Raw genomic sequence first — 27,766 nt, 5'->3', positions numbered from 1 at the left:
ACCTATGTTTGTTGAATAAGTGTAGTAATAATGTTGTAACTGTTGGTAAATCTAATAAATTAAAAAAAAGAACAAAACCGATTGTGCTTTCTTGTCACTTTTGTAAAAAAAAATAATGTTGTGTTTATATGTGCAATAAAGCATTTTTAAGCGATTGAGAAGGGAATGGTAAGTTGGTTTGGACACATAGAGCGGATGAAGGATAATAGGATTACGAAAGCAGTATATAAAGCGAGGTTGGTGGTAAGGCTGGCAGAGGAAGACCTAGAAGCACGTACATTGACCAGATTGGAGATATCCTTAGAAAATATTCAGTAGGATTTACTCTGAACCGGCGTGCGTGTACGAAACGATTGATGAATGTGAAGGATGCAAGAGAATGTCAGGATCGAAGAAAATGGAATACCATAGTCTCTGCTTACCCCAGTGGGAAATAGGAGACAGTATGTATGCATTTATGAGGAGCTCGGTGGCGCAGCGGTTAACGCGCTCGGTCTGCGATTGTTGAAGTAAAGCAACTTTCGCAAAGGCCGGTCATTGGAAGGGTGACCACAAAAAAAATGTTTTCATCTCGAGCTCCTCCGTGCTTCGGAAGGCACGTTAAGCCGTTGGCCCCGGCTGCATTAGCAGTCGTTAATAACCATCAATCCGCACGGGGCCCGCGTGATGGTTTAAGGCCCGATCTCCCTATCCATCCATAGGGAAGGCCCGTGCCCCAGCAGTGGGGACGTTCATGGGCTGATGATGATGATGATGATGTATGTATAAAAAGCGATTTATAAACGCAATTTGAATATTTTTAAATTTTTATTCATAAGCGGTTAGTCTATTAATTACATCGAACCCGGGACTTCTAGTTTGATAGACCTTGTCACATTAGTGTTTTTGAGATAAGTCGATATATTACAGACGTGAAATTGTGTTTGTGACAGTAAATTTGCCCTTATTTCTTGTTATCCAACATAAAAATAAGCAAAAAAAGAACCCTTGTCAATTTGTTTCTCGATTACGAAAGGTTTGTAGTAAATTCGTGGTAGTGTATAGTTTTGGTACATTTATTTATTTTTATTTATAACAAAATGGTTGCCCATGACATTGTAAATATACAATGGTGCTGATTTCAGTGCACACTATCGAAGTTTATTTTAAGTTATATCTGTAATTTTCATCCGCCGAATAAGGAAGGGACGGGTAATCGACAGGCGTAAAATTTATAATTTTGGCAGTCATTTAACTTAAAAAAAAACATTGGCCTATAACCAGACACAATAGGATGTTTAACTGGGTCAAAGATAAAATATAAACTGCTAATTTAGAAACAGAAGCCGGTCTTCGATGATAAATAATTAATCTCATTTCACCTGTCGACCTATTTTCAAATTTTATTTATGAATGAAGTAACGATGAGTACGATGTTTGACCGCTGTAACATATCGACTTATCTCAAAAACACTAATGTGACAAGGTCCATCTAGAAGTCCCAGGTTCCATGAAATTCATACAGCACATAATAAACACAAAATTAAAAACAATTACCGACAAGCCGACAGAGGGATTGTGTCATCTAACATGATGGACTAATGTTATGGGCGATAGGCTGTTCCCTTATCACCATAAGGTTCATCATATCCAGCTTACGACATCGTATCAACAGTGGCTGCAAGTTGTCTTTGATTACTTGTGGCTCTGCCCACCTCATTAGGGATTACGGGCGTGAGTTTATGTATGTATGTATGTATGTAAAAACAAATACAAAATGACAAGAAAACGCAAATGGCTGTTTTTAATCATTGCTGTTTTATTGATTTAAATAAAATTGGAAATAAAATAAAATAACTATATAAGGGACTGGAATCAGCACGAATCTAATTACAAGTTGTAATTTTGATGATTTGTGTGTTTGTATAGGAATTAAAGGCGTTTCGGAACGCTGAAATATATTTCATTTCATTTGACATTTGTTGTGGCGGCTGGAACGCATGACATTCATATCATAACCGTTGAATACATTAACAATTCATGAATTTGTCTGATTATTCTGCGTGCTTTTTGCGGTATGCGCAATTTGTCTCATAGTGTACTGTGGTTTGTGTTATTATATCGTCACTGGAAAGGCAAAAATACGTAAGCACCAATAGGCTATTTCGGAAAAAAGTCATTCAAAGATTTTTTTTGTTTCTTTTTTAACGTAACTTTTTACCCATTTATCCAATTAATATGACGTCAACGTAGGATTACATAGTTTTATTTTATTTTCTATATCTAGTAATACATTGTAACATTGTCTACAATATTACGATATTGGCGCTTACGTAATTTTGGTTTTCCAGTGACGATATGAATGCTATTTAAACAGAAATATATTTCAGTAATAGCATATTGCTATCTAAAAATCTACCTTGTAAGTACATACTCTGAATGAGGTGGGTTCAGGTCAAAGGTAAATTACGAAATTCTGATTACTAAATAAAAATTTCTTTTTTTTATTTTAGTAACTTATTTTAGTTTTTTTTCTTAAACAGCCTCCGAGGTCTAGTGGTTAGAGGGTAGGCTCACGATCTGGCCCCGGGTTCGATTCCCGAAGGGGACACTGTCGAAATCACTTTGTGAGACTGTCTGTAAGATGATTCCGTGCTTAGGAGGGCACCCGTTGGCTCGGCTATTAATTATCTAAGCCGTTGGTCCCGGCTATTAGCCGTAAAAACACATCAACCAACCCGCATTGGAGCAGCGTAGTGGAGTATGCTCCATACACCCTCCGGTTGACTATCGGGAGGCCTGTGCCCAGCAGTGGGACGTATGGCTGTTTATATATGTATGTTAAGTAATTTATTCTAGAATTTTAATAAAGAAAAATATTATAAGTGCGATATTGTGTCACATTTTTCTATAACGTCACATTTCATACGAAGTGCGAAGTTATTTCATGTTTTGACGTTTAGTGAAAAGTACTTGATTTAACTAGTTGGCAACTATCCTATTCTGACTAGCAAAATTAGGAATTTAGTCGTGAACTTATGGTATGCTATTATTATTGCTTCTATGCTGTTCTGGGAGCAAATAAAAAAACATAGAAAACGTTCAGCTGCTTGTCTTCCCGGGCATGTCGTAAAAACCGACAAGGGATTGTGTCCTCTAACATGATGGACTAATGTTATGGGCGATAGGCTGATCCCTTATCACCATAAGGTTCATCATATCCAGCTTACGACATCGTAACAACAGTGGCTGCAAGTCGTCTTTGATTACTTGTGGCTCTGCCCACCCCATTAGGGATTACGGGCGTGAGTTTATGTATGTATGTATTATTATTGTAGATAAACGCGTGTTACACATAACCTACATAACCCATCCCGGTATTTTAATTAAATGTGACCTTCAGACAAATGATTAGTTAAACGAGCTGAAAATTACAGCCTTATATAATTGTATAATCCAGTATTAGTACCAATTACACCCTCCCACGCAAGTTATACAACCAAATTGTTCCAGCTTCATAAAGGATCAATGTAACCTTAGGGAATTAGTCGATCGATTGAGAGTACTTACCTACTTTATACTTTACATATAGTAATTAGTGTGTATGTTGTACAGTCATGAGCAATATCATGTACCCACTTTAGAACCCTGTCGCACTATCATATTTGACATTTAATGAGACTCACGGTTTAATTTGTCAAAAAAGTTAATGTGACATGGTTTCAAAGTGTATACATATTAGTACTCGTGACCGTACTAGAGAATTCTGTCATACGTATATATACGTCAGTTTAATGGAGGACGTAAAGTGAATGGTTGAGTTCTTAAATGGATCAGTGCATTTCAATAAGGTTGGAAATCTCTTGTGAAAAGTACCTAATAGAACTTACATAAGGTGTTAGTGACACCGTAACGAATACTGAGGGGGATGATTCAGACCTTGATTCTGAGTTAATATCAAGTGGAATTTTACGTCGCAAAATTCATGATGTTATTTATAGTTTTAATTATTTTCAATTCTATACTTTTGAGATGGAAAATTCCACTTGATATTAACTCAGAATAATGAGCTGAACATCCCTTTCAGTATTCGTTACGATGTCACTTACACCAACACAAGTACATACAGGTCGGCCATATACAAGTAGGCATTGGTGTTAGTGATACCGTAACCAATACCTACTGAGGGGGATGATTCAGACCATGATTCTGAGTTGATATCAAGTGGTATTTCCGGTCGGAAAATTCATGAACATTTTAGTGTTTTTTTAATTATTTTCAATTCTATACTTTTGCAACGAAAAATTCCACTTGACATCAACTCAGAGTCATGGTCAGAACATCCCTTAAAGTTTTCGTTACGATGTCACTAATACCCTGTATGTTGTTACCTATACTATGTTACACTTTATTGACTCTATTTTCTATTGTTGCAGATAAAACAATGCAAAGCAGAAAACGGCAGAGGAAGAGAAGAGTGAAGCGAAAACCTGGACCGTATTTAGGGAATACGTGATGCTTCGGTTGACTATGGCCCTGCCTATGTGTGGCCCTGGGGTGAGGGGGCCTCGAGGGCCCCGAGAGTTGTTGGTGATAGTGTTACTCCTGTGTTGGACGATAGTTTGTGACAGTCAGTGTCCGAAGTTCGCTGAGAAACCTCTCGAAACTAGAGTGCAAGACGCTTCCATAGTTTTTAGGGCAGTTGTAGTACAAACACACTATCAGGTGAGTTGCTATGGTACTTTTTTTTTCTTTTTTTATACCTTTGATGGGTTTACTCTTGGCCCAGTCTTGCCCGAAGGCACTGACGAAGCCTAAGCTGGAGCTCGCCCAGAAGATGCCTGTTCACTCTGGACTTGAAAGCACCCGGGTTATATGCATTCAGAAATACAGAGGATGGCAGAGAATTCCACTTCTTAGCAGTGCGCATAATGAAGGACGATGCGAAGCGCTTTGTGCGAATAGTTGGGATATCCACCAAATAGGGATGGAACCCGGCAGTACGTCTGGAAGTCCGAAGATTAAAGTGGGATGGTGAAATGAGCTCGTGTAGATCGCGGGCACACTCCCCTAAGTTTATTAACCGACTTTAAAAAAGGAGGACGTCAGCATTTATTTTTACCTGACTGCGGCGAAGCAAAAACGAGGTTATGTGTTTGACCGCTATGTATGTATGTACGTCTGTTCCAACGTAACTTCTAAACCACCTGTCAGAATTTAACAAATGAGGTGTCTCTAGAAGCGACTTGATTGCCCGGTGGTTATATACTATATGACGTTACGATAAATTCAATGTGGCGCCCTTTACAGGAAATAAAAGGACGATAAAATTGGGTATCAAATGAAATGACTTAATTTACACATTTCAAATTTGTACATATTACTAGCTTTTACTTGCCGGTTTGAATAGAATAGAATAGAAACTTCTCCTTTTCTTCTTCTTCTTCTTTTTTCTTCTTTTGATTGCATTCACTCGATGATTGCGCTGAATTGATTACATAGTTATGTAAGCAGTTGCTCAGAGTTTTTATCTCCAAATTTTACATAAAACACATCATGGAAACAAGTTACTTTAATAAGCAAGACTCCAAAATAATATAGATGAAAGTATAAGTTTAAAAACTAAAATCTGACTACGGAGAATTCACGATTTAAAAGTATGAAACAAGAAAATATTTCTCTGAAATTCTTCCAAATAATGACGTTTAGGAGATGCCGCGGTCGAATGCCAATCCGTTCTAACAGTATGCATACCACGGCACATAGTTATTAGTATATAGTTATATTATTATATAATATATTTATGAGCGAGCGAAATCAAAGATGACCAACTCAGTATTAACGTATAATAAAAAGTAAAAGAACACTTAATTATAATGTGAAAAACCTTACTTTACACCCCTGTTGCTATGCGCCATATAATCAACAAAACCTAGGCAACGGTGGTTGCCAGATCTGACGCCAACAATCTCTCTTTATTAAAGAGCTGCGCTCTTGTCGGTGGAGTAATCGCCATTACACCATAGATAGGGCGTGTAGAACGGTGGTTGCCCCAATCGCCTTCCGTTCCGCAGTACACCGACCAATTTCTCAATTGGTGATGTTCTAGCTAGCCCTACAAGAATCCATTTCCTCGGCCACCAACAATATTTATATAACTCAATAGGTTTCTATGTGACATTTATACAAACCTGATTACCAGATAATTCATGTCATAGAGGCAGCCAATCAACTCAAAACAAACACAAACACTTTACCGGGCCTTCAGCACACTCCCCATTTGTCCGCCCAAAGTTAACGCCATCCGAGGAAAATCTACATAAACATACAAAACGTAACGTCAAAAACAAAAGAGGTCATCTAGATATCGTATACGCGAGCCATTTAATCACAAAACACTGTGGCTTTGGCAATAAAACAACATAAAGCAGCCTGAATAGTCTAAAGGCGAAATGGGATTGCCAGTGCACAGGAAACCAATCAGGCAGTCTGACTGACATTTTGTTTGTCTTTCTCCCTTGATAATTACAGTCACAAACAATGTGCAGTCACTCTTGGTATTCCATTTCTAAGCCAGACAGAATGAAAACCGTTTGTTGACAGGACCAACCCAATACCGTTTTTATTTTTTTAACTAAATATGATACTGGAATGTCACGAATATATGGATCGTGTCTTTTCTGAAACTGTAGAGCATTATCAAATAGGTGATGGGTTGATATGGTTCACCACCAATCACGTTGGTCTAACGTAGATACGACTTTATGCATAGAAGAATCATGTTAAAAACGAAAAAAGTTTTACACTAAATACGAGATTCTTCTTTTGCGAATAGGTTGTGAGATCGCTGGTTACCCTCCAAAACCATAGACATATCCGCAAACACATTCTCTCCAATCTAGACTAAGCGATGGGCATAGAATCGCCTTATAGAGAAGACCACGCAAGCGACTTTTTGAAAAATGACATTCCGATGTGATTTTTGTTAACAAAACCTCGCTATGAACACGCTATTTTCAATCCAGTTAAAAATAAATGAAATTTATTGAAAGAATTCAAGGTTTTGTTCAATCCGCTTACGTGGTTTCCACTTTTAGGCGATAAGTAAGCATTGTCTAATTCAGAGTGCAAAACCGGAATTTGTAAGGCTTTGCCCACCCTCAATAAAATACATTGAGCTATTGAGCCACAGGTTGTCAGGACTACACGTCTGAACTTCTTATATAGAAATATATCTTGAAAAATAAAGCGTAAATAAATGTAGCAGCTATACAGTACGCGTGATAAATGGTACGGAGTATCTCTGATCCCGACCCGGTTGGCGTCAGCTAATATCCAGCGATACAACAAATAGTTGCCGTTAACGCCAGGGCCGGTACTAGGATAGGGCCTGCGTATGGTGTTAGTGATATCGTAACGAATACTGAGGTAGATGATTCAGATCATAATAAATTCTGAGTTAATATCAAGTGGAATTTTCCGTCAAGGGGGGTTAAGAAGGCCATTATCAAAGCAATTGATGTATAAAAGCAATATTATTTATTTATTTAATTTATAAAAAAAATATATAATATAAAATATATAAAAAAAATACATAATAATATTGTATTTTGACTGTTGCGCGTTTGATGTGACCTTTATCAAATCCTCCCCCCCCACGTCTACTAGTTTGTAGCTTTAATGGCCGAATAATTTACGGCGTCTGCGCTCCAGTGGTTGAGCGTTAGGCTAACGATCCGGATGTCCCGGACCATATCACATAAATCACTTTTTGGACCTTTTTGGGTTAGGACATTGCAGGCTGATTACCAGTTTGGCCGAAAGTAAGATGATCCATGCTTTGGAAGGCACCTAAGCCGTTGGTTCCGGTTAAGTATGTCGTCGTTAAATTAGTCACGCCAGGAGTCTTTGGCAACTCAATAATAACCCTGACACCAGGGTTGATGAAGTTGGTAATCCACCTCGTAGCCCACACGATATAAGATGGCAGAATAAGAGCCAAGTTATACCCTAAATCCGACCCTGGCGGTTCTCACACGAGAGACAAATTGCGTCATTATTGTTTTTCATTTGCGCTCGATCCAAGCCTCTTTATGGCGACCCCATTGGAAAAGTAGCGCCCTGCCATGTCAGTGTTATCTTTAATAGGAGGGATTAACCTTATTTGACCGAAATATAATAGAGTTTATTTATAGACTACTTCTTATTCAGTTTTCTACTTGACTAAAATTATTTATTAATTTTGTTCTGTCTATCTTCGGAATCAAAACTCTTGGGTTGTAATTCGAAAAACGAGTTACTTATTTATCATTTTACTGCTTGAATCCAGAAAAGCTACAGAACAGGAAAAAGAAGGTGGAGCCAAAAAGATTGGCTTTGATGAATTAGAATCATGACTAGTCGTGTTTGTTTTACCAACATATTTACCGGATTACTAACTATACTACCGAATTCTCATTCTGTTTCGCTTTCCGACCGCATTTAAAGTTTTTTCGTACTTATATCTCATTTAATTTCAGCACTTTTGGTTCTTCAAATCTCATCGAATTCTTCATACCTGCTCGCCAGTGTTGACTATACGTGCAATTTTTAAGAACATCCTCAATTTATTATGTTAAAATAGGCTTTCTTCTTCCGACTCAACCAGTTACGCCGGGTTCAGAATCGTCCTTCCAGATAATTTTGATACTTTCTTTGTGTCAGTAAAATTCTCAACATCCCATAACAACGATGATGTATAAAAATATTGCAAGCATCAATATTTCTTCCTCCAAGACTATTTCGCAAAAGGGACTTACCGGTCATAATTTGTTTCCTGCTTACGAAGTAAAAGTAAAACCAGCCATGTTGTTAGGTAATTAAGACTATAATTTATTTGGCGGAAGAAACGTAATATTATTTGAGTATTATTTTCACGTTTTCTGGTGTCATAAAGAGTTATTAGTTAGAAGAAATGGCTAGGTATATTTTTTGTATACTTAAATTACTTGTAGGTTAAGGCAATGTTACGAGGGTCAATTAATTCTTTCAAAGGTAATCGATTCGAGGCCTCAACTGGGCCTTTTATTTTAATTTTTGTATCAGGTGAGAGTTCTCAGCTTTCTCCATTGTCCGGCCAAGTAGGTAATGCCTTTTGCATCAAATCAAATAAGTCACGTCAAAAATGACAGCTTGGTTGTTTTTAGGGTTGGCAGCGGAAAAGGACGTACGGTCACGAGCATTAATATGTACACTTTGGTACCATGTCACATTAACTTTTTTGACATATTGAACTGTAAGTCTCACTAAATGTCAAATATGTTAGTGCGACATAGTCCTAAAGTGGGTACTTTATATTGCTCATGACTGTACATATAGGGACATACTCTTAACCGGCGTGCTTAAGTATATGAAAAAATGAATGAATGAGGAGGAAGCAAGAGAAGTAAGGCAGAATCGAAGCAAATGGAATTATATATATAATAAATGCTGCCATAATTACACATTTAAATGATGAAGATCCAATGACTTAAAAAGCTACTGTCCCGCTTATCAGCTAATACAGTCTATGGTGTCTCTAATTCATTATGTTGTCTCCTTGTTTCAGAGCAAGACATTAGACTTAGCACTAGTGTCGATTATACAGGGGGAGGCGTAGAATTATCGTCAGTCAGTCAGTACGCTGGATCACCGTACAACACAACTGACAGGTAAGTCAATTATGACAGTTGATAAATGTGTGGAAACACAAAACCAAACAAAGACTTAGCATAAAGGGACCATTGGATTAAAATAAGGGGTTAGTGACATCGTAACGAATACTGAAGGGGACGATTCAGACCATGATTCTAAGTTGATATCAAGTGGAATTTCCGGTCGGAAAATCAAAAAAATTTTAGTCTCTTTTTTATTTATTTTCAGTTCCATACTTTTGGCGACGGAAAATTCCACTTGATATCAATTTAGAATCATGGCCTGCATCATCCTTCAAAGTTTTCTTTACGATGTCACTAACACCACTGTACATATTTAACTACATTACTGTCTACGACAACATTACTCATGATTAATTAGGAGCAAAATAACAGAATGCTTTCAACTAAGTACTTCTTCTTCTTCGTGTGGGTTGTGAGATTCATTGACGTATGACTAAACAGGTTGGTATATAAAAGGAACTACGTCTCTTTTATACTAATACATAACATATACTACTTACATTACTACTAATAACGCGCAAACTCATAATGCACACTATCCACTATCTGCATAACATTTTTACATCTATAAGTGGAATTTTGTAAAGGCTTCTCAATGGCATTCCTTATTGGAATCAGTAAATTTTTAAACTGTCCGATTTTTTATTCAACAAATGCCATTGAAGACATAGAGTTACTACTACCGTAGATTGAACAACAGCGCTCAAAAAGTGGGACGCAAAGTTACTGTTAATATAGCGACGTTGACAGTACTTTACCTCAGTGCGCGATTAGGCGCCGAACTAGCAACACGGGGAAGTGCGTGGTAAAAACTTGCAAAAATAGAAGCTCAAAGCGAAAACAGACGGATGGAACGATCAATCCAAGTCACAGTATAACCCGACAGCGTTACGAAACACCACGCGCTATTATACGTAATAAAAAGGATGCGTACTTTCTTAATTTGATACGATTTTATTAAATGTATATTCTGCTGTGTACGAATGTATAGCTAAACAAGCGCTAAATTTTTAGCTTACAGTAGTGGTAAATCAATGATTGAAGAGCTTAACCGACAAAGCCTGGCTCTTAAATTTGAATGAGTATATATTATATTATAAGAGAAGGTGCAGGTCGTGTCGTATCGGGAGGTGAAGGTTTTGGCGGGAAGAAGAGAGGAAAGGCGATTACTCCACCGACAAGAGCGCAGCTCTAAAATAGAGAGAGAGAGATTATATATTACATTTCTAAGGGTTTTGTTAATAAAACAATCCCATCAGAGTTCATCGCACCATATGGGAAGGTAATATAATAACTAATGTTGGAAAAAAAAAAAATGTGAACATGAATCTGTTTATTCAAACTAACCTTACAAGTTTACATAAATATATTGATGACATGGGTCGACAAATAAGTAGGTATACGTAAATTTATTATTGTACCTGGCTCTATTTCCAATCCATATTCATAGTTTCAAGGTTTTTGTAGTAATAAATCACCATTTGTGTACCTACGAAAGCAGTTCGGCCTAAATTGAAACCTTGGGAGACGTTTTATTTATTACCAACTATAACATAGCAACAAGTTAGCCAACTTGAAATGTTCTTTTTTCTCGCTGAAATAGGTATTAACCAACGCGCGGAACCGAGACGTTTCGCAAGTACATCTACGTCTTCCTTGACGCAAGATACTCGTGATTTGGACGAGTTATTAGTGACGAATTTTTTTTTTCAAAAAAAATATCAGTCGAATTATTTGAAAAAAATAAGATCTCATACATGGTGTTCCAAAGATCATTCACCATTCGACTGATTATTTTGTTTAGCGCGTCTGTGTGTAACGCGTGAGATTCATGTTTTTTTTTGTAACTACTTCAAGTAAATTAGGTATTATGATTAGGTTTTTTTACATTTTTGGTTAAGACTAGTTATTCATTTATATTTTCGAACAACATTTTTGTTTGTTTTCTTCTCTTCATTGGAATAATTTGAACCAGCTGATTTCGACAATAAAATATTTCGAATACTAGCCCTTTCAAAATAAATGATCATTCGATTGAATCATTCAATTTCACGGATTGTACGTTAGCAACTGTAGACATACAAACATTTGCCACTTGGCTAGTCCTCAGCTTCGCAGGCGACACTAGTGTTTGATCACTTACAGCGTTCAACTGATACTTCTTACTAGGTTTTATAGTTTAACAGTTACGTATACGCCTATGCCTATAAAGCCGCCTATTGTACTCATTCTATTTCTCTTTTGTTTTGTATTTTGTTTTTTTCCTGTTTGTACAATAAAGTATTTCTTATGTTATGTTATGTAAACGTTTGAAAAAACAGTGCTACAGACTGTTATAATATTTTATTTATTTAAGTACCTACCTATATATTGTTAAGGAATTCAATATCATAATGTAATAATATTTCTTTACGCCAAACAGATTGTTGGTGACGAAAAATCCCACTGATATCAACTCCGAATCATGGTCTGAATCATCCCTCAAAGTTTTCATTACGATGTCAACTAACACCCTGTATACAAAATATTCACATAATAGAGTAACAGGTATTAGAAAAGAAAACCAAAAAAATGAATAAACAAATAATAAAATTATAAAAAAGTCATCATCAGCCCATTAACGTCCCCACTGCTGGGGCACGGGCCTTCCCTATGGATGGATAGGGAGATCGTCCCTTAAACCTTCACGCGGGTCCAGTGCGGATTGATGGTTATTAACGACTGCTAATGCAGCCGGGACCAACGGCTTAACGTGCCCTTCCAAAGCACGGAGGAGCTCGAGATGAAAATCTTTTTTTTGTGGTCACCCATCCTATGACCGGCCTTTGCGAAAGTTGCTTAACTTCAACAATCGCAGACCGAGCGCATTAACCGCTGCGCCACCGAGCTCCTCATATATAAAAAAGTAAAAAAAAGTAAAGAAATATTATATTTTTACAATTAACAATCAAACTGTAAAATACATACATACATACATAAACTGACGCCTATTTCCCACCGGGGTAAGCAGAGACTATAGAATTCCATTTGCAAAACTGAACTGTAAAATAGCTTACGATTATATTGTAAATTATAGTCGTAAGATTACAATTAGTGCCAAAAAGAGTTATCCACTTGAAAATCAATACAAAGCGAGAGCAGCAGCGTTACAATTACAATACTATTTATTATTTTAAGATTTATGCAGAATGAATCAGTGTCAGTTTATTCTCGTAGCGAAATCGCATATCTACTTGTCTCATGCAGTTTATATGAATAGATATAAGTTATTTAGTTTGACTCAAAGGTGTAGTTTTGTTTCCCTATCTCATTACGACACGTTGATTGCGCCAGCAACGAAGTGTATGCAATTATATGTATAAAAGGCGCCTTCTGGTTGATCAACCAATTTGTTACCGGCAACCAATCCAGAATGGTTTCCCGCTGGTGGCATAAACGTCCTCGTGAGATAGGGCCTTTAAAGTCTGGGATTGACTGTATCCAATATGTGTTTAAGGATTTTCAGTCTCTTGTTTTTTCTTAAAACCATTAGTGAAAAAGGGTTTTGGGCTAGGTAAACGAATTGGATATCTGGAGATTGGATTCAAATAAAAACGTAAGGAAAATGTTAGAATTTCTATTCGTGTGGATAAAACATAAACTGTTCTCATGAAAACACAATCATAATATTACACATACATACATACATAAACTCACGCCCGTAATCCCTAATTGGGTGGGCAGAGCCACAAGTAATCAAAGACAACTTGCAGCCACTGTTGATACGAATTCCAAAGATGGATATGATGAACCTTATGGTGATAAGGGATCAGCCTATCGCCCATAACATTAGTCCCATCATGTTAGAGGACACAATCCCTCTGTCATAATATTAAATAAACATATTTTAATATTTAATTAAAATTTTATAGTACTGTTAGATAACATTTAAAGTTTTTAATTCTTGTATTGATGTTGTTGAAACCAAAGAGATTTCAGAAGTTTCAACGGATTTTCTTAAGAATAAGAACATAATAAGAATAAATAAACTTTATTGCCAAGTCTTTCCGGTGCACCGCGCGTCAATTAGAGTCAGTTAAGATAAGAGTGAAGAGCAAATTTGCAGCGAATGAAGCATGAAAAACAAAAAGTAAAAGTACTTACAGAAATGTTGGCTGCATTGCGTTTACTCAAAATATTATAATAATATTTTATTTATGTTTTGAGTTTCATTTTGAATTTTTGATTTGTTTCTTTTTCAGTAGATTAAGTAAGTCAAGGAAGTTTATATCAGCATTGACATTAATGTCGATCCAATTTATCTATTCTACGAGTATTATATTTTATAGTCCCGCCTTTCTGACCTTGCTAGATTTTTATCTTCCTCAAATCAATATTGTTCTTGTTTCAATGGGTTAGCTATGTTTTCAAAGACTCTTTGCTGTGTTTTATAAACGGTTAACAAAGCAAACGAAGTGAAAGCCACCGCAGTATAGAAAATGATGAAGTTTTGCCAAGAAGGGTGTTGGGAACACGCAAAACGTTTTCGTGTGGTACAAGCTTAGAGACAACAGAGATTTTGGTATACCCTCCACAGTTGAGAAGTGTCACTGCCCGGCTTTTGGACGTATGTCTGTGTGTTCACCTACACTTGTCAGCTTTATTTTGTGATATGTAACCTTCAAGTAGAGGTTTGATTTCACTAGCTACATCACATCCCACCTCAACAACAATCCGGCGTAGATATATGTAGGAGTTACGGTCACTAAATGCGGTTTGGGACGAAATGATGATGATGTTTATACAGTATATTAATGACATCGTGACGAAACTTTGAGGGATGATTCAGACCATGATCCTGAGTTGATTTCACGTGGAATTTTCCGTTGCATAAGTACATATGGAACTGAAAATAATTAAATAAAAATTCTATTGGTATTAACTCAAAATCATGGTCTGAATGATGATTCAGAAGGGGGATGCCCCTTTAGTATTCCTTATGATGCCACTAACACCCTGTATAGTTATTAAATATATAATAGTGTCTTTCCACATTCTCTGTTCTCATCTTAACCCACACCGTAACACAGAAGCAAGCTAAAGATTAGTGCGGAACTCAATTAAACCTGCAAAGTTCGCGAGAGATCGCGATCCGTATAATTAAATTTTCCAACAAAAGTGCCGCGTGATCGGAATGTATTTCAGTGCAGTATTCGCTTACATACTATTATTACTGGTATGACGGAAATTCAGAATTTTAAATGTAGAATGTACGGTCTTATTTAGAAAATCATAATCAGGAAAATTTTGAACTTTTCCCTTATGTTTTTTTTTTGGATTTGTTGTCATTAGTAGTATTTTTTCTTCAAATTTTAGGTTCAACGTTTCTAGACTTATTTCAAAATAAATTGCTTTTAACATTTATTATGCCCAAATTAGGAATTTCTTCTTACTTCTCTTCAATAATTTATAAATATAATATATTTACTCGCAAAGGTAATTACTTTTACACTTACCTGCTTAAATGTAACATTTATTATTACTAATTATACTACTACTGAATTGTTACGTTGCCTTGTATTCCTTGAAATCTGTTTAAGTATGTACAAAGACTAATTCCCTTATCTGACGATTCAATGAACGTTTCAACTTAGCTTACGGTTCAGTAATTACTGTAAAGCTATTCAAAATCAACTTTGTTTTCGAGTAATATTCCTTTTGTTATGACTTTTGGTATTTCATTGTTATTAGAAAATTCATGAACATCTCTGTAAGTAATGTTTAATTTGTTGTGACGTGACGTTTATGTAATAATTCTCGAAAATCGAAATCTCGTGAAGATCGTAAAGAAATGATTTAAATTCTACATAGACGGTAATATAACCGATCAAAAGCCTCACACAGATCCGAAAGTAATCATAAGGCAACTTGCACTCTTAATACGACGTCTTAATATGATTATGATGAGCCGTGGCAGGGTACTCTGTTCATCGTCCATAATATTATAATGATTATTATAAACTTACCTATACGTACGTATTTTAACAACGCTTTCTTTTTATTCCAGACAGGTGAACCTAAAAATAAGTCCACAATTAGGCGACTGTTTCAATTGGAGCATGGCGCCGTCACAATCAGAGTTCGTAGTCTTCGCGCGAGTCTCCGACCCGGCTGTGGACTTAGAGACGACTCCTCCTGACGGACCGTGGTTAGAGGCTACGGCATCTGCGGTACCGTGGAGTCTCGGAGTGGATATCGCCATTTGGAATGCTGTTGGTTCGTATCAGTTTTTTTCTTGTAGTTTCGCATTTGACCACAATCTCATCTTTATTATATTACGTGTTTCTACCGCATAAACTTTTTCTAACTTATCCTGAGGAAGTATGGGCCCAATACGCTGTTCTACATGCTGGGCTGTTAGAACATTTTTCATTCGTGTTTTGTTGAAGATCTTTAAAATATTCTCAGGTTTGCTTCAGGGTATTTTCTTCACTATTAAACGCGTGTATATTAGCTGTAGTATGCTCAACTGATTTTCTGATATGCTGCTGCATACGTTCATATACATACTTCTTGACTAGTTTATGCGTATGAAGAAACATATCATCATCATCATCAGCCGTACGACGCCCACTGCTGGGCATAGGCCTCCCCCAAGGATCTCCACGACGATCGGTCCCGCAATGCCCGCATCCAATGGCTTCCCGCGACCTTCACCAGATCGTCGGTCCACCTTGTAGCGGGCCTACCCACTGAGCGTCGTCCGACACGTGGTCGCCATTCCAGAACCCTTCCGCCCCAGCGGCCGTCGGTTCTCCTCGCTATGTGTCCTGCCCACTGCCACTTCAGCTTTGCAATTCTCCGAGCTATGTCGGTGACTTTAGTTCTCCTGCGGATCTCCTCATTTCTGATTCGATCCAGCAGAGAAATACCGAGCATAGCTCTCTCCATTGCCCGCTGAGCGACACCGAGCCTCCTCACGAGACCCATAGTAAGCGGCCACGTCTCACTGCCGTAGGTCATCACTGGCAACACGCACTGGTCAAAGACTTTCGTCTTGAAGAAACATAATAGGTACCTAAATACAGGGTTTGTGACATCGTAATGAAAACTTTAAGGGGTTTAAAAACACAAAACATCAATAGTGTAAAACCACTAAAATTCATAAAAAAAATTGAGTTTTTTTTTAATTTTCTTTTCATTTTCAAACTTTTGCGACAGAAAATTCCACTTGATATCAACTTAGAATCATGGTCTGAATGATGTCCCTCAGTATTCGTTACGATGTCACTAACACCCTGTATATTTCAAACGCAATGATTATATAATCATCATTGGTATTCCACTAATACACGCACGAAATTCTCTAGAGTTTGGTGATATGCTGATTGACTAATTGATGCATGAAACTATGATATTATGTTACTGAAATAGGTACGTGGGATGATTATTTTCTGCATTATTAATTACTATACTACGTATGTCAATACTAGCTCTGTTGAATATTAAAACATGAGCGATTTATGTATTGTGCTGTGTATGTATCGCATAATAATGTATTACTACATTTGTAATTTACTGGATACCTTACATTTCACTACTCCCATCGACTTGGTCTGCCCACATTAGAAGAGCATTACTTTTATCATGCCACTTCTATATTGCTTCCTTGTTGTACCTTCATGTATTGTATCTTCATCCACTTCTAATCTAATCTAGCCTACAAGATCCCACTGCTGGGCAAAGGCCTCCTCTTCCTCTTTCCATTTTTCGCGGTCCTGTGCGTATTCGGCCAGTCCCACCGGCAAGCGTCCAAGTCGTCACGCCATCTCTTTCGAGGTCTGCCAGGACGCCACACACACCACATAATAATATATTTCTTCATCCACTTAATAATATATTTTATTTAACAATCACAAATAGTATGGGCAATTTGCTTGAAATATAATACTTACTTGCTCATTATTATTAGTATTAAACGAGTCGATCACAAATACCGTTCTCAAATTATGATCATTAGCGGTGATTTAGATTCGAAATATTGTATCATAATACGTCTTTAAAGTACACATGTCATCGATAAAAAGATGAAAAGAAGGAAAATAATATTATCAAACATACGTCCCATTCAGGTATAAGCCCCTTCTGAGACGAAATCAAATCAAAATCATATCAGCTCACTGAACTGGAAATATTAAAAGGACTATATAGATCAAAGGTAAAAAGGTAGAGGACTGCACTATTGAGAATGTTTACATGGCAGAAATTAAAACACGTTTGTACTGGATTTTATTATGAGTTCTTCTCGCAAAGTTCTTATTTTAATTATACAATAATGTTTCACAGTTCATACTTTTTCTACATCACAATTGCTTACGATTGTTCTTGAGGAAATCTGTCTGTATTTGATAAAATAAAATCTAGTTAACCTCTCATATGCCGAGATACCAGACACAATAGATTTTACATTGTGTCTGGTCGAGATCCGCGTTCCGGCGTTCGAAAGATTAAAGGATTCAAAAAAATATATAGTTAGTGCTCCTGAATATCTAAAATAAAGAGAATCTGAACCACAACGTGAGGGCGGGCGTAAACGCAGTAGGTACCAAATCCAACGATATAAAGTACTCAGTTCATATAGTAACACATCATACCACAACCACATACCATTCAAATATCGCAATTCTCGAATCAATTCACAATCTTAATACAAAAAACAAATATACAATCAAATTGTAGAAAGTTTTCTATATATTGATAGATGAACGTTGTTTGCGTCTATTGGGAATTATTGCAACTCTGCAGTTCCACTTCCTATCGTAGTTTGCCAGCAAAAATTCCCGACGAAGTTTTAATTCCATTTGAGTAGAGAATTTGTTTGGCTTTGGTCAGATTTCGAGTTCAGTTGAGCGCGTTTGTTTGAGCGTTATGGTGTGCAGGATTTAGATTTTTGTTTATTTAATTTTTTACAGATCTTTATTGAATTGTGAATCAGTCGAAATGTTTTCATTTATGTGTTTTTTGTGAGGTAGATGTGTAGATTTTTGTCCAGTTGTTTGTTTTATTTTAATATCTCTGACCCAATGGATGGTTTGTTGTCTGAGTAAATAAAGTTTTAAATTGAATCGAATAGATTGTTCATCACAATAGTTTAAATATTATGTTTGCTTGTTATACTGGGAATTCAATATTAGGAAATAATAATTTATACTTACTAATCAAAATTTGTATGAAATTGGTATGAATCCAATATTTATAGTAATTTTAGTATGAACTGATACCTAGGTATTGCCTTCCTTTTCAGCAGGAATGTCTACTACTATATAATCAATTGTTCCTGAATATTATTTTTGTCCTGGAAAATCGCAAAATCGTATGACTCTTGTAGATTTAATCCGTTCAACAAAATTGAGCAACTTTCGATGCGATCATTCATTTACTGGTGACAGTTTGGTAGTTTCTGTAGTTCAGAAGGCAAAAAAAAGAAAATCCGGCTATTGACACTTTCAGCTGGCGTTAAGCTTGTTGAATTGGCTAACAGCACAAAGACCAGGTTTATTACCTGACTGTTGGGTTTCTTGACATTTCTTCCTCTCAGCATTATTTGGTGAAACCTCTATATATAAGATCATGCCTATTTATCGTTGGGGGAGACAGACACCATGAAACACTGATAAAATATAATTGTTGAATTCCTCGTTAACAAGTTTATCTTGATGATTTGGTAAATTGTGTCGTTGCCTCAACAGTAATTATGCTTTTTTATAGAATTAACTTTAATTATATTAGAGTCACTGTGACCCGGTGGTACAGTGGCTTGCTTCTCAAACGGGGAACGCCGGTTCGAACCCCGTATCAGACTTGCATCAATTAGTTATTAATTTATCTTAAGTGCAGTTTTAACTGACAGTTGTCATTATCATAATAGTTGTCATCCTAATCATTATAGACGGCGATACGGATCGTAATAGATAGCTCGGTGACGCGTAGGTACTTGGTTCATACGTACCTCCGGCTACCCTATTGGCATATATTCTTAGTGAGCTTATGCTATAGTATGTTTCTTTTTTGTGAATACATAAAAAGATCCCGACGAGTTGAGAACCTCCTCCTTTTTTGAAGTCGGTTAAAAAAGTGAATTTGTATTGTGTTGCATAAATAATTTTGGTATTTGTTTTTGTTCGCAGGTTGGGCCGGGTGGGGTGAGTGGGGTCCTTGCAGTAGAACCTGCGGCGGAGGTTTACAGGTCAGGAGGAGGTACTGCTCGCGAGCCACCTGCGAGGGCTATGGAGAGCAAGGACGCTCCTGCAACTCTTTTGATTGTGAAGGTAAGCAATATCATTCTAAGCAGTAAGAAATAGAATATGTCGGCTCTCATTGTCTCTACTTATTACTATTTAAGTTACAAAACTCGGAAGATACAAATATTTTTGGTCTTATTTTTATACGTTTCGTAGACATAGAATAATGAAAGTTAAAAAAGAAATACTTACAGAACAAGCAAAGCAAAAAATCAAAAATATTTTTGTTGTTCTATCAGAAAAAAGAAATATTAAAACCTAGATTTCAAAGTTATTGACAGTTGGCCAACAATCGCGATCTATGTTGATGTATATACAGACAACACAGTTAGTCAAACAGCAAAAAAAAAAAACGGTGTAAAATAAACCATTTCGCAAATACATAAATAAAATACTACAAGCTTTAGTATAAATTATAAAGCAAAAGTAGAAACAATCCTAGAACTCAAAAATGTACCTAATAAAAATGCTTCAACGAACAAAACTCATTTGATTTGTAAAATTCCATCCCACACATTACATTAAAAAATTCTTTGTTGAAGTTTCAATGTCAACGATCACACAACGATAACATATATATAGTTATTTTTGAAACCGTAGCATGAATATTTCATAAGATCACATTGAGTAAAAGAATCAATACTATTATTATTAAGTATTGCTAGATAACGTAATGTAAATTGTATGATATTGCTATTACTGTAATAAGTTACTAGATACTACCTACTGCAAATTCTAATTGCCCGTCCATACGTCTATAGAAGTTATCTAATCGGTAGGTAAGAAGTAGCAATGATTAGCATTTACTAAAATTCTAATAACATGCGTGGGTGTGTATGACAATATGTGGGTGTGTGTCTGAAACTCTTTTTGTTACATGTTCACACTTAATCTCACTGATGTGTAATTTTATGTTACTTATTTCTTCAACCTTTGAACCAATTTCGAAGATGTGAGATTTGAAAATGAGACCAAGGTATAGAACATAATTTTTTATCCGGAACATCACCTTTTAAGAGGATTGAAAACATCTGCCGCGCGCGATAATCGAAGTTAATTCAAACAAAGTCGCGAGCGGAAAACTGGTTGCTTTATTTTGGACGGACAATGCTGTACGCGCTCTACGCGTAAACACGAGCCTAACCGTCTGTGACCTTTGATTCATAAAACTTTCACAACACAATTCCAAGTAACGTATGTGTTGAGTGCCATTATAATTTATCATTAGAAATTTCATACAAAACGGGAATTTTACATGCAGGGAGTGAATAAAAACATCAAATCAAATCAAATATACTTTATTACACACAACATTCAAAACAAATTAACACAGATGATGATAGATACAGTACAATCTGTACAGTAAAACATAATTATTTTTACTGATTTTCTTCGTAAAAACCGACTGAGAAGATTCATTCAGTCCATTTCAGAGATGCAACATTGAAGCAATTCATCTAGGTATAGAAACATTTGATGATATAAACTAATAAACAGCCTATATACGTCCCACTGCTGGGCACATGCCTCCCCTCTGGGGGGGGGGGGGTATGGAGCGTACTCCACCACGCTGCTCCAATACGGATTGGTGTATTGCGCAATATATTTGCGAATATTAAATTGCAATATTGCTGTTCAGATGAATTGCTTCAATATGACATTTTTAGAAACCCTGCTCATATTGTATTGTTACTATCCTCGTAAGCCCTGGGGTCCTCTGAGAAGGACCAAATAATTGTAGTCATAAAGGCCGAAGATTTTGAAATAGTTTGTTCTAATAATCAACGAAGGTACTTTTAAAAGTACCAAAACTTTGCCTGTCAATTTAATTCAAACCTTTGCGCCGATTGAGAAAAAAAGTAATTTGTCTATGAACTAGTTCATTCAATTTCGTGAATAGGTGGCTTTTATAAAAAAGGAATATGTATCACTTGTCGTAATTTGTCATTTTATTGGTAAAGATGGTACGCACACAGCGACGAGGTAAAAAAAAATCAAGTTAATAATCGATTTTCGTAGTTTTTCATACACATTATTTTCAGAAATCGCAGGTAATATAATAATCAACAACATGACATAGTTATTTTATCAATTTCGTATCGATATCGTAAGCAATATGAAAGCAAACTTTTTTAGTCCTTTGCAAGGGACTTTAGGTGTCATGTCCGGATATTTTTCAAATACTTTTTTAAATTGTTATATGTGATTAAATCATACCGATATAGACTGACTTGCTTACGTGATCTTATTATTAAAAAAAACTACCGTCTTCATTTTATTTCCTTTTTCCTTCTAATGATGATCTAAACTGACACCATGAATTAATTTCTTTCCTAATAATAAAAACCTAATGTACTTCCAGAGGGACTATTCACAAACTACATCATAAAAACTAAAACTCGTTACTTATTTTATATTTAAATATGTAAGTATATACACATATTTATGACATACAAATAGGTACGTATGATAATGAAAAAATACATAACCCTTTATAATAATAATATTTTTCAGATTTTACTAAAAGTAGTGACTTAAACCGGGAGTCCTTCTGAAAGAACTAAAAAAAAACGTAATTTTTTCAAAAATGTCTTCTATTCATCCTTACATAGGTCTCCACTTACTTTGAACCCGATCGGATAACTCTAACACTTTAAAATTTGTACTTGAAGTGCTCGGCCTTTACGACTACAAAAATTTAGTCCTTTTCAAGGTACCACCGTCGTTTATTACTTCGAAACCGTAATTATGCTTCGGCGTTACGAGGCTATAAGATTCATCATATTTGTCGTGTGACGCCTGACAACGTAAACGTGCAAGACCCGAAGTACTATACACAAACAATAAAGCCACTGCAATATAGTAAAACAATAAACAATGTCAGTTTCCATTTCAATATGAAAATCGCAATTTTTCCAGTACTACAAATATGAACAATAGCTATCGTACATCTACCAAATGTGTCTGTGACATTTGATGATAAATTGCTACGAGGCATGCAATGTGTTGGTTGTAATACGGAATTACGTTTCGAATCACATCTGTCTCAATATATCTTTGTAGGTCTATTGACGTATAACCTTAACGCATCGGTAGTATCCTGTTAATTAAATAAATATGTTAACTTTTTCGTTTATGTTTATTGGGAATACAATATCAGCTGAATTTAAACAAGGTACGACTCGTTATAGAATTTATTAATCAATTGTATCATCTATTTCTATATTTTATGTAGGAATGGTAGGCTAAATGAAACGGAACGTTAAGGTGTGTGATAGAGAGAGTGATGAATGAGCGAGAGAGTAGAGAGGATTGCGGAATGACTGGGAATGGCAGTTGGTTGTATTTTTTTTTAAGTCGAACATGTAATTTTAATAAAACCGAGTTAGTACAGAAATATAATCGTTTTCAACAGTGTCCTGTGTCCTGCAAATTTTATACACTTTCTAATTTTCATATTTTAATGTACCAATGATTCTGGGCAGCATTGCTTAATAAAAAACTATGTCAACTTACCTAAATACAAGAATTCGTCTTCTCAAACAATGTTATTTACAAACACTGAGCACATATACCCTTGTAGGCATTAATAGTGAACATAAATTAACGTGAGTTGATAGAATAGAGAAATGTCTAGCTAGCATTTATTGATTAATTTGTCCACAGGAACAATAAATCCTCTTGCTCCGGGAGCCAGAAGAAACTTCCACCCAGCACAGGCAAGATGGGGTCCTGTGGCAGACAGACCACATGCCTTCAGCCTTAAACCCAACTCCTACATCTGGATAGCATCATCAGAACTCTTCCCTGCTGGCAAGACATTCCCAAGAGAGTTTACACTGTTCATTTCTTTGAGGTTAAGGCCCGAGGTGAGTTATATTTTTATTTATTTATTTATTAATAGGTTCTGTGATGTCTGCCTTTATATCGTCTAACCATTGAGAATACCGGAGACCGTCTAGAGGACGTTTTGACCTTGATCTACAATGTATTTTTAGCAATTTTTAGGAAAACGCTAGGTTAAATCCAATAAAATATCCTTTTCCAAATATGTACCTACTAAATGACAACATTTCTAATCATTTCGGGTAAGATTCAGAAATACTTCCGTTATTCCTATTACGGTCGCCTTTACCTTTCAAGACTCATTCTTCAAATACAAATCCTCAAAGACTGAGATTAAAGTAAATATACATTTAAGCTTCAACGAAACAATATTCTTCATCTCTTAAATCTTTGGGAACTTTCATTGTTTAAGCTATTCATAAATTGCTTTCTGTAGTAGGTATTATTATTCAAATCACATCCTACAGAACAGTTTTAGGTACTTGTGCCTCGTTTGCGAATGAAAAGATTATTCAAAGTTATTTGTCCCTTTGCCGAAACTTATGGTTTCAATATTCCAAGTTGGAAGTTGTCACGAAATTCTGAACTATTTCAAACAATGAAGTTCAAAAATTACGAATGATGTCAAAATTATTTTAATTTATTCTGCGAAAGTACAAAAGCTTTGTTTTATTTTATTTATAGAAGTTACGGAGATAGTTTTTATTTGACAAAGCTGGTTTCATTTAATTGGTATTTGGTTGGCAACTAGAGTTCGAATTACAATATGAAATAAACTAATCCTAAAGACAATGATATAATTGATATAAGCAAAATAAGTACATATATAATTTTAACGCAAAATAGACGCAGGAACTGAAATTATACTTATATTAAAACAAAGTAAAAAACACTGCAAATAAATGTCAAGTATGTACCAAGTTTAAGTAGATACATAGTTATGATAATAACAAAGAATGATTTATTGTAACGAAATTAACAGTAGAAGCCTAGAAATGTTCAACAACTATACATGAATAGAAGTGTTAAGCTAAATTCCAAGGGCTGTAAGTACAAACCTTCATGTAATTATGCAAGTAGTTACAAAGGTATTGTTGTAAGGATCAAAACTTACAATGTTAGACCAAGAGAAACTTGCGGACTTAAGTTTCCTTGAATATTAATACCACGACCAACGGACGGGCCACGTGTGTTTGACAATGTTATGAAATTAATTTCTTGTTTACTTACTATCGTGGAAACTCACCTGGAGGATGTTTCAACTAATTAATTAGTTGTATTGCATGAAGGAACTGAGTAACGATTGTTTAATGAATTTCCGGAAATCGCGGTATCTAGAATATTTTAGGAAGTTAGGTCATTAGTTATTTCTAATTTAATTAAAAATTCGGTAACGTTACTGTTTTTTTCAATGGCTGCATGAGGATAATGTCACGTATAATTTGAATTTTGATATTTATTTTTTTATTAAGAGTGCTGTATAAAAATGAATGTTTATCTTTTGTTAATTCAATTTCAAGTTTCAAATTCTGATCTTATAAGATATTTTTGTCGGCTAATGTGTACATCAGCACAAAAAATAAGACGCCTGCATTCCTAAGTTAACGCGATTTTTCAGAAACCTAAATTCTTAACTTAGCGCATTCTTTAACAGAGCGGCGGTTATGGGCAAGGCACACTTTTCTCACTGCGCTCGCGACGACGAACAGGATCGTTCCTCTCCCTGGAGTTGGCTGGAAGAGGAGCAGCCAGGCTGGTGCACGCTGGGGCAGGAACTTCAAGGTCTATATACCTTGCAGTGCCGCTATATGACTTCCGCTGGCACCATATTGCTATCAGGTAAATTATTTTTCGCTGCTAGCTGACCGTCAATGTTTCCGATTTTTGCTAAACTAACGTTATCATTGTAAAAAAAATGTGAGATCGATGACTGACCTTACCAACCCTTGTATTAGGGTTCTTATTGTTCCTGTTTTTGAAATAAGGTATTACTTAGGCAACCGATTATTGTAAATGTTGACAGGTTATATGGTATCGGTCGTCATTAAAGGCACAGTCGCACAAAATGGTCATTTTTTTGACTGATTGGTTACTAAACAATACGAGTATGTTTTCTACATGAGGATAAAATATATTTTTAAAGGAAAGTGGATCACAGACGACCTCTGTGGTCCAGTGGTTGAGCGATGTGCTCACGATCCGGAGGACCCGGGTTTGAATCCCGGTGGGGACAAATTACAAAAGTCATTTTGTGATCGCTAGTTTGGTTAGGACACTACGTACAGGCTGATCACCTGATTGTGCAAAAGTAAGATGATCCGTGCTTACTTACTGATGTAAGTATGTAGTCGTTACATGAGTCATGTCAGGGGCCTATGGTGGCTCAATCATAACCCTGACACCAGGGTTGATGGGCTTGGTAATGCACTTCACAACCCACACGATAAAAGAAGATGAAAATGTGACTAAAAATAAACGAATTTATTCCACAGCTTGAAATAAATAAAAAGCACTTCATGAAAATTTAAACGAGGTAATATATTTGATTACAACAAAAATTACAACATGTAAAATAAATAACACTGGTTTTTGGAGCAAAAATACTGTTTCCAAAAAAAGGAATGCGAAAGCAAAATCCAGAAAATGGATCAGCAGAGCGTGAAGATTAATGCCTTCGTAATTTGCACAAAACAAAATATACTTACTCCGTTTTCGCTGCCTTTGGCTCCTAGTGTAAATAATCTTTAATTACCCATTTAGGTTCGGTTGGTTTCAAATTAAATCTGCTGAAGAATGTAAATTCACGATAAGAATAATTTTCTTGAAATAGATAAGCGTCTCTTATCTCTATGATTGTTTCTTTTTGTTGCAATATACAGGGTGTTAGTGACAGCGTACCGAATACTGAGGCGGATAATTCAGCTCATGCTTCTGAGTTAATATCAAGTGGAATTTCTTGTAGGAACATTCATGACTAATTTGTGTTTTTTTTTTAATACATATTTTCAATTCTTTGCTTTTGCGATGGAAAATGTCACTTGATGTTAAGTCAGAATCATCAGCCGAATCATACCCCTTAATTCATTACGATGTCACTTACACCATGTAAAAGTACTTACGGGTAAGAATGGGTATTAGTGATATCGTAACGAAAACTTTGGAGAATGATTTTGATCGCGAGTCTTGAGTTGATATAAAGTGGAATTTTCTATCGAAAAATTAATTGATATTTTTTAAATTATTTACAGTTGCAGAACCTTTGCGACGGAAAATTCCACTTGATAGCAACTCAGGATTGTGGTCTGAATCATCACTCAAAGTTTTCGTTACGATGTCGCTAACATCCTGTATTATGTATATGGCTCACTTGAAGTCCCCCCGCGTGGTCTGACACCTGTACTCGGGAGAAGCTTATGAATGCCGCCAAGAATGCTTTCCAGGTGGCAAAATACCTTGCTGAAAAATCTGAATTCTATCAAAAAAGAGATAAGAAAAGACTGTCAATAGTACCCAATTGAAAACAATCAGCTAAATGAAATCATAATTTTCAGCTTCATATTATTGTGTTTAACGAGCGTAAATTTCCCGATCGGGGCTGTTCTGAATCATATATATTGGCTTATGTTAGTGGCTTTAACGACACTCGGGTCATTTGAATAGCTTTATTACTATTATGTCTGTTGTTGATTACCGCAGGCTTCATCTCTGTCCTGCAGTCGTCGTTAGTAGAGAACGGCACAATTTTAACAATTGTCAGGCTAAAGTAAAATTCAGTATTGACCATACATTGTTTGAGGTTAACGCGGTTGTTATTATATTAAAACACATAATACCAGGTTCTTACCGCGTTATTATGAAAGATATGAGACTTGAAGTTTTGACAGCCAGAATCCATGCCAACGTCATGTTTACGCAATTATCTGGACCTATCTCCTTATTTTTTACCATCTTAATCGCTTTTTATAC

The 27,766-nt window shown here is 35.9% G+C and overlaps 1 protein-coding gene across 1 annotated transcript in view; it reads left to right on the top strand.

Annotated features, from left to right (window-relative positions):
• LOC126371483 (uncharacterized) overlaps positions 1–27,766 on the top strand; it is a 67,885-nt gene that overhangs the window by 33,475 nt on the left and 6,644 nt on the right. Inside the window, 7 exon segments of the mRNA XM_050016795.1 lie at positions 4,416–4,704; positions 9,566–9,604; positions 9,607–9,668; positions 15,721–15,929; positions 19,841–19,981; positions 23,621–23,823; positions 25,455–25,639. Of these exon segments, the coding sequence (XP_049872752.1) occupies positions 4,495–4,704; positions 9,566–9,604; positions 9,607–9,668; positions 15,721–15,929; positions 19,841–19,981; positions 23,621–23,823; positions 25,455–25,639 (1,049 nt within the window). The 5' untranslated portion in view covers positions 4,416–4,494.

Source organism: Pectinophora gossypiella, chromosome 12, assembly GCF_024362695.1.
Source record: "Pectinophora gossypiella chromosome 12, ilPecGoss1.1, whole genome shotgun sequence".
NCBI lineage: Eukaryota > Metazoa > Arthropoda > Insecta > Lepidoptera > Gelechiidae > Pectinophora > Pectinophora gossypiella.
The sequence above is the reverse complement of the archived record's forward strand: the minus strand, read 5'-3'. Positions and strand labels throughout refer to the sequence as shown.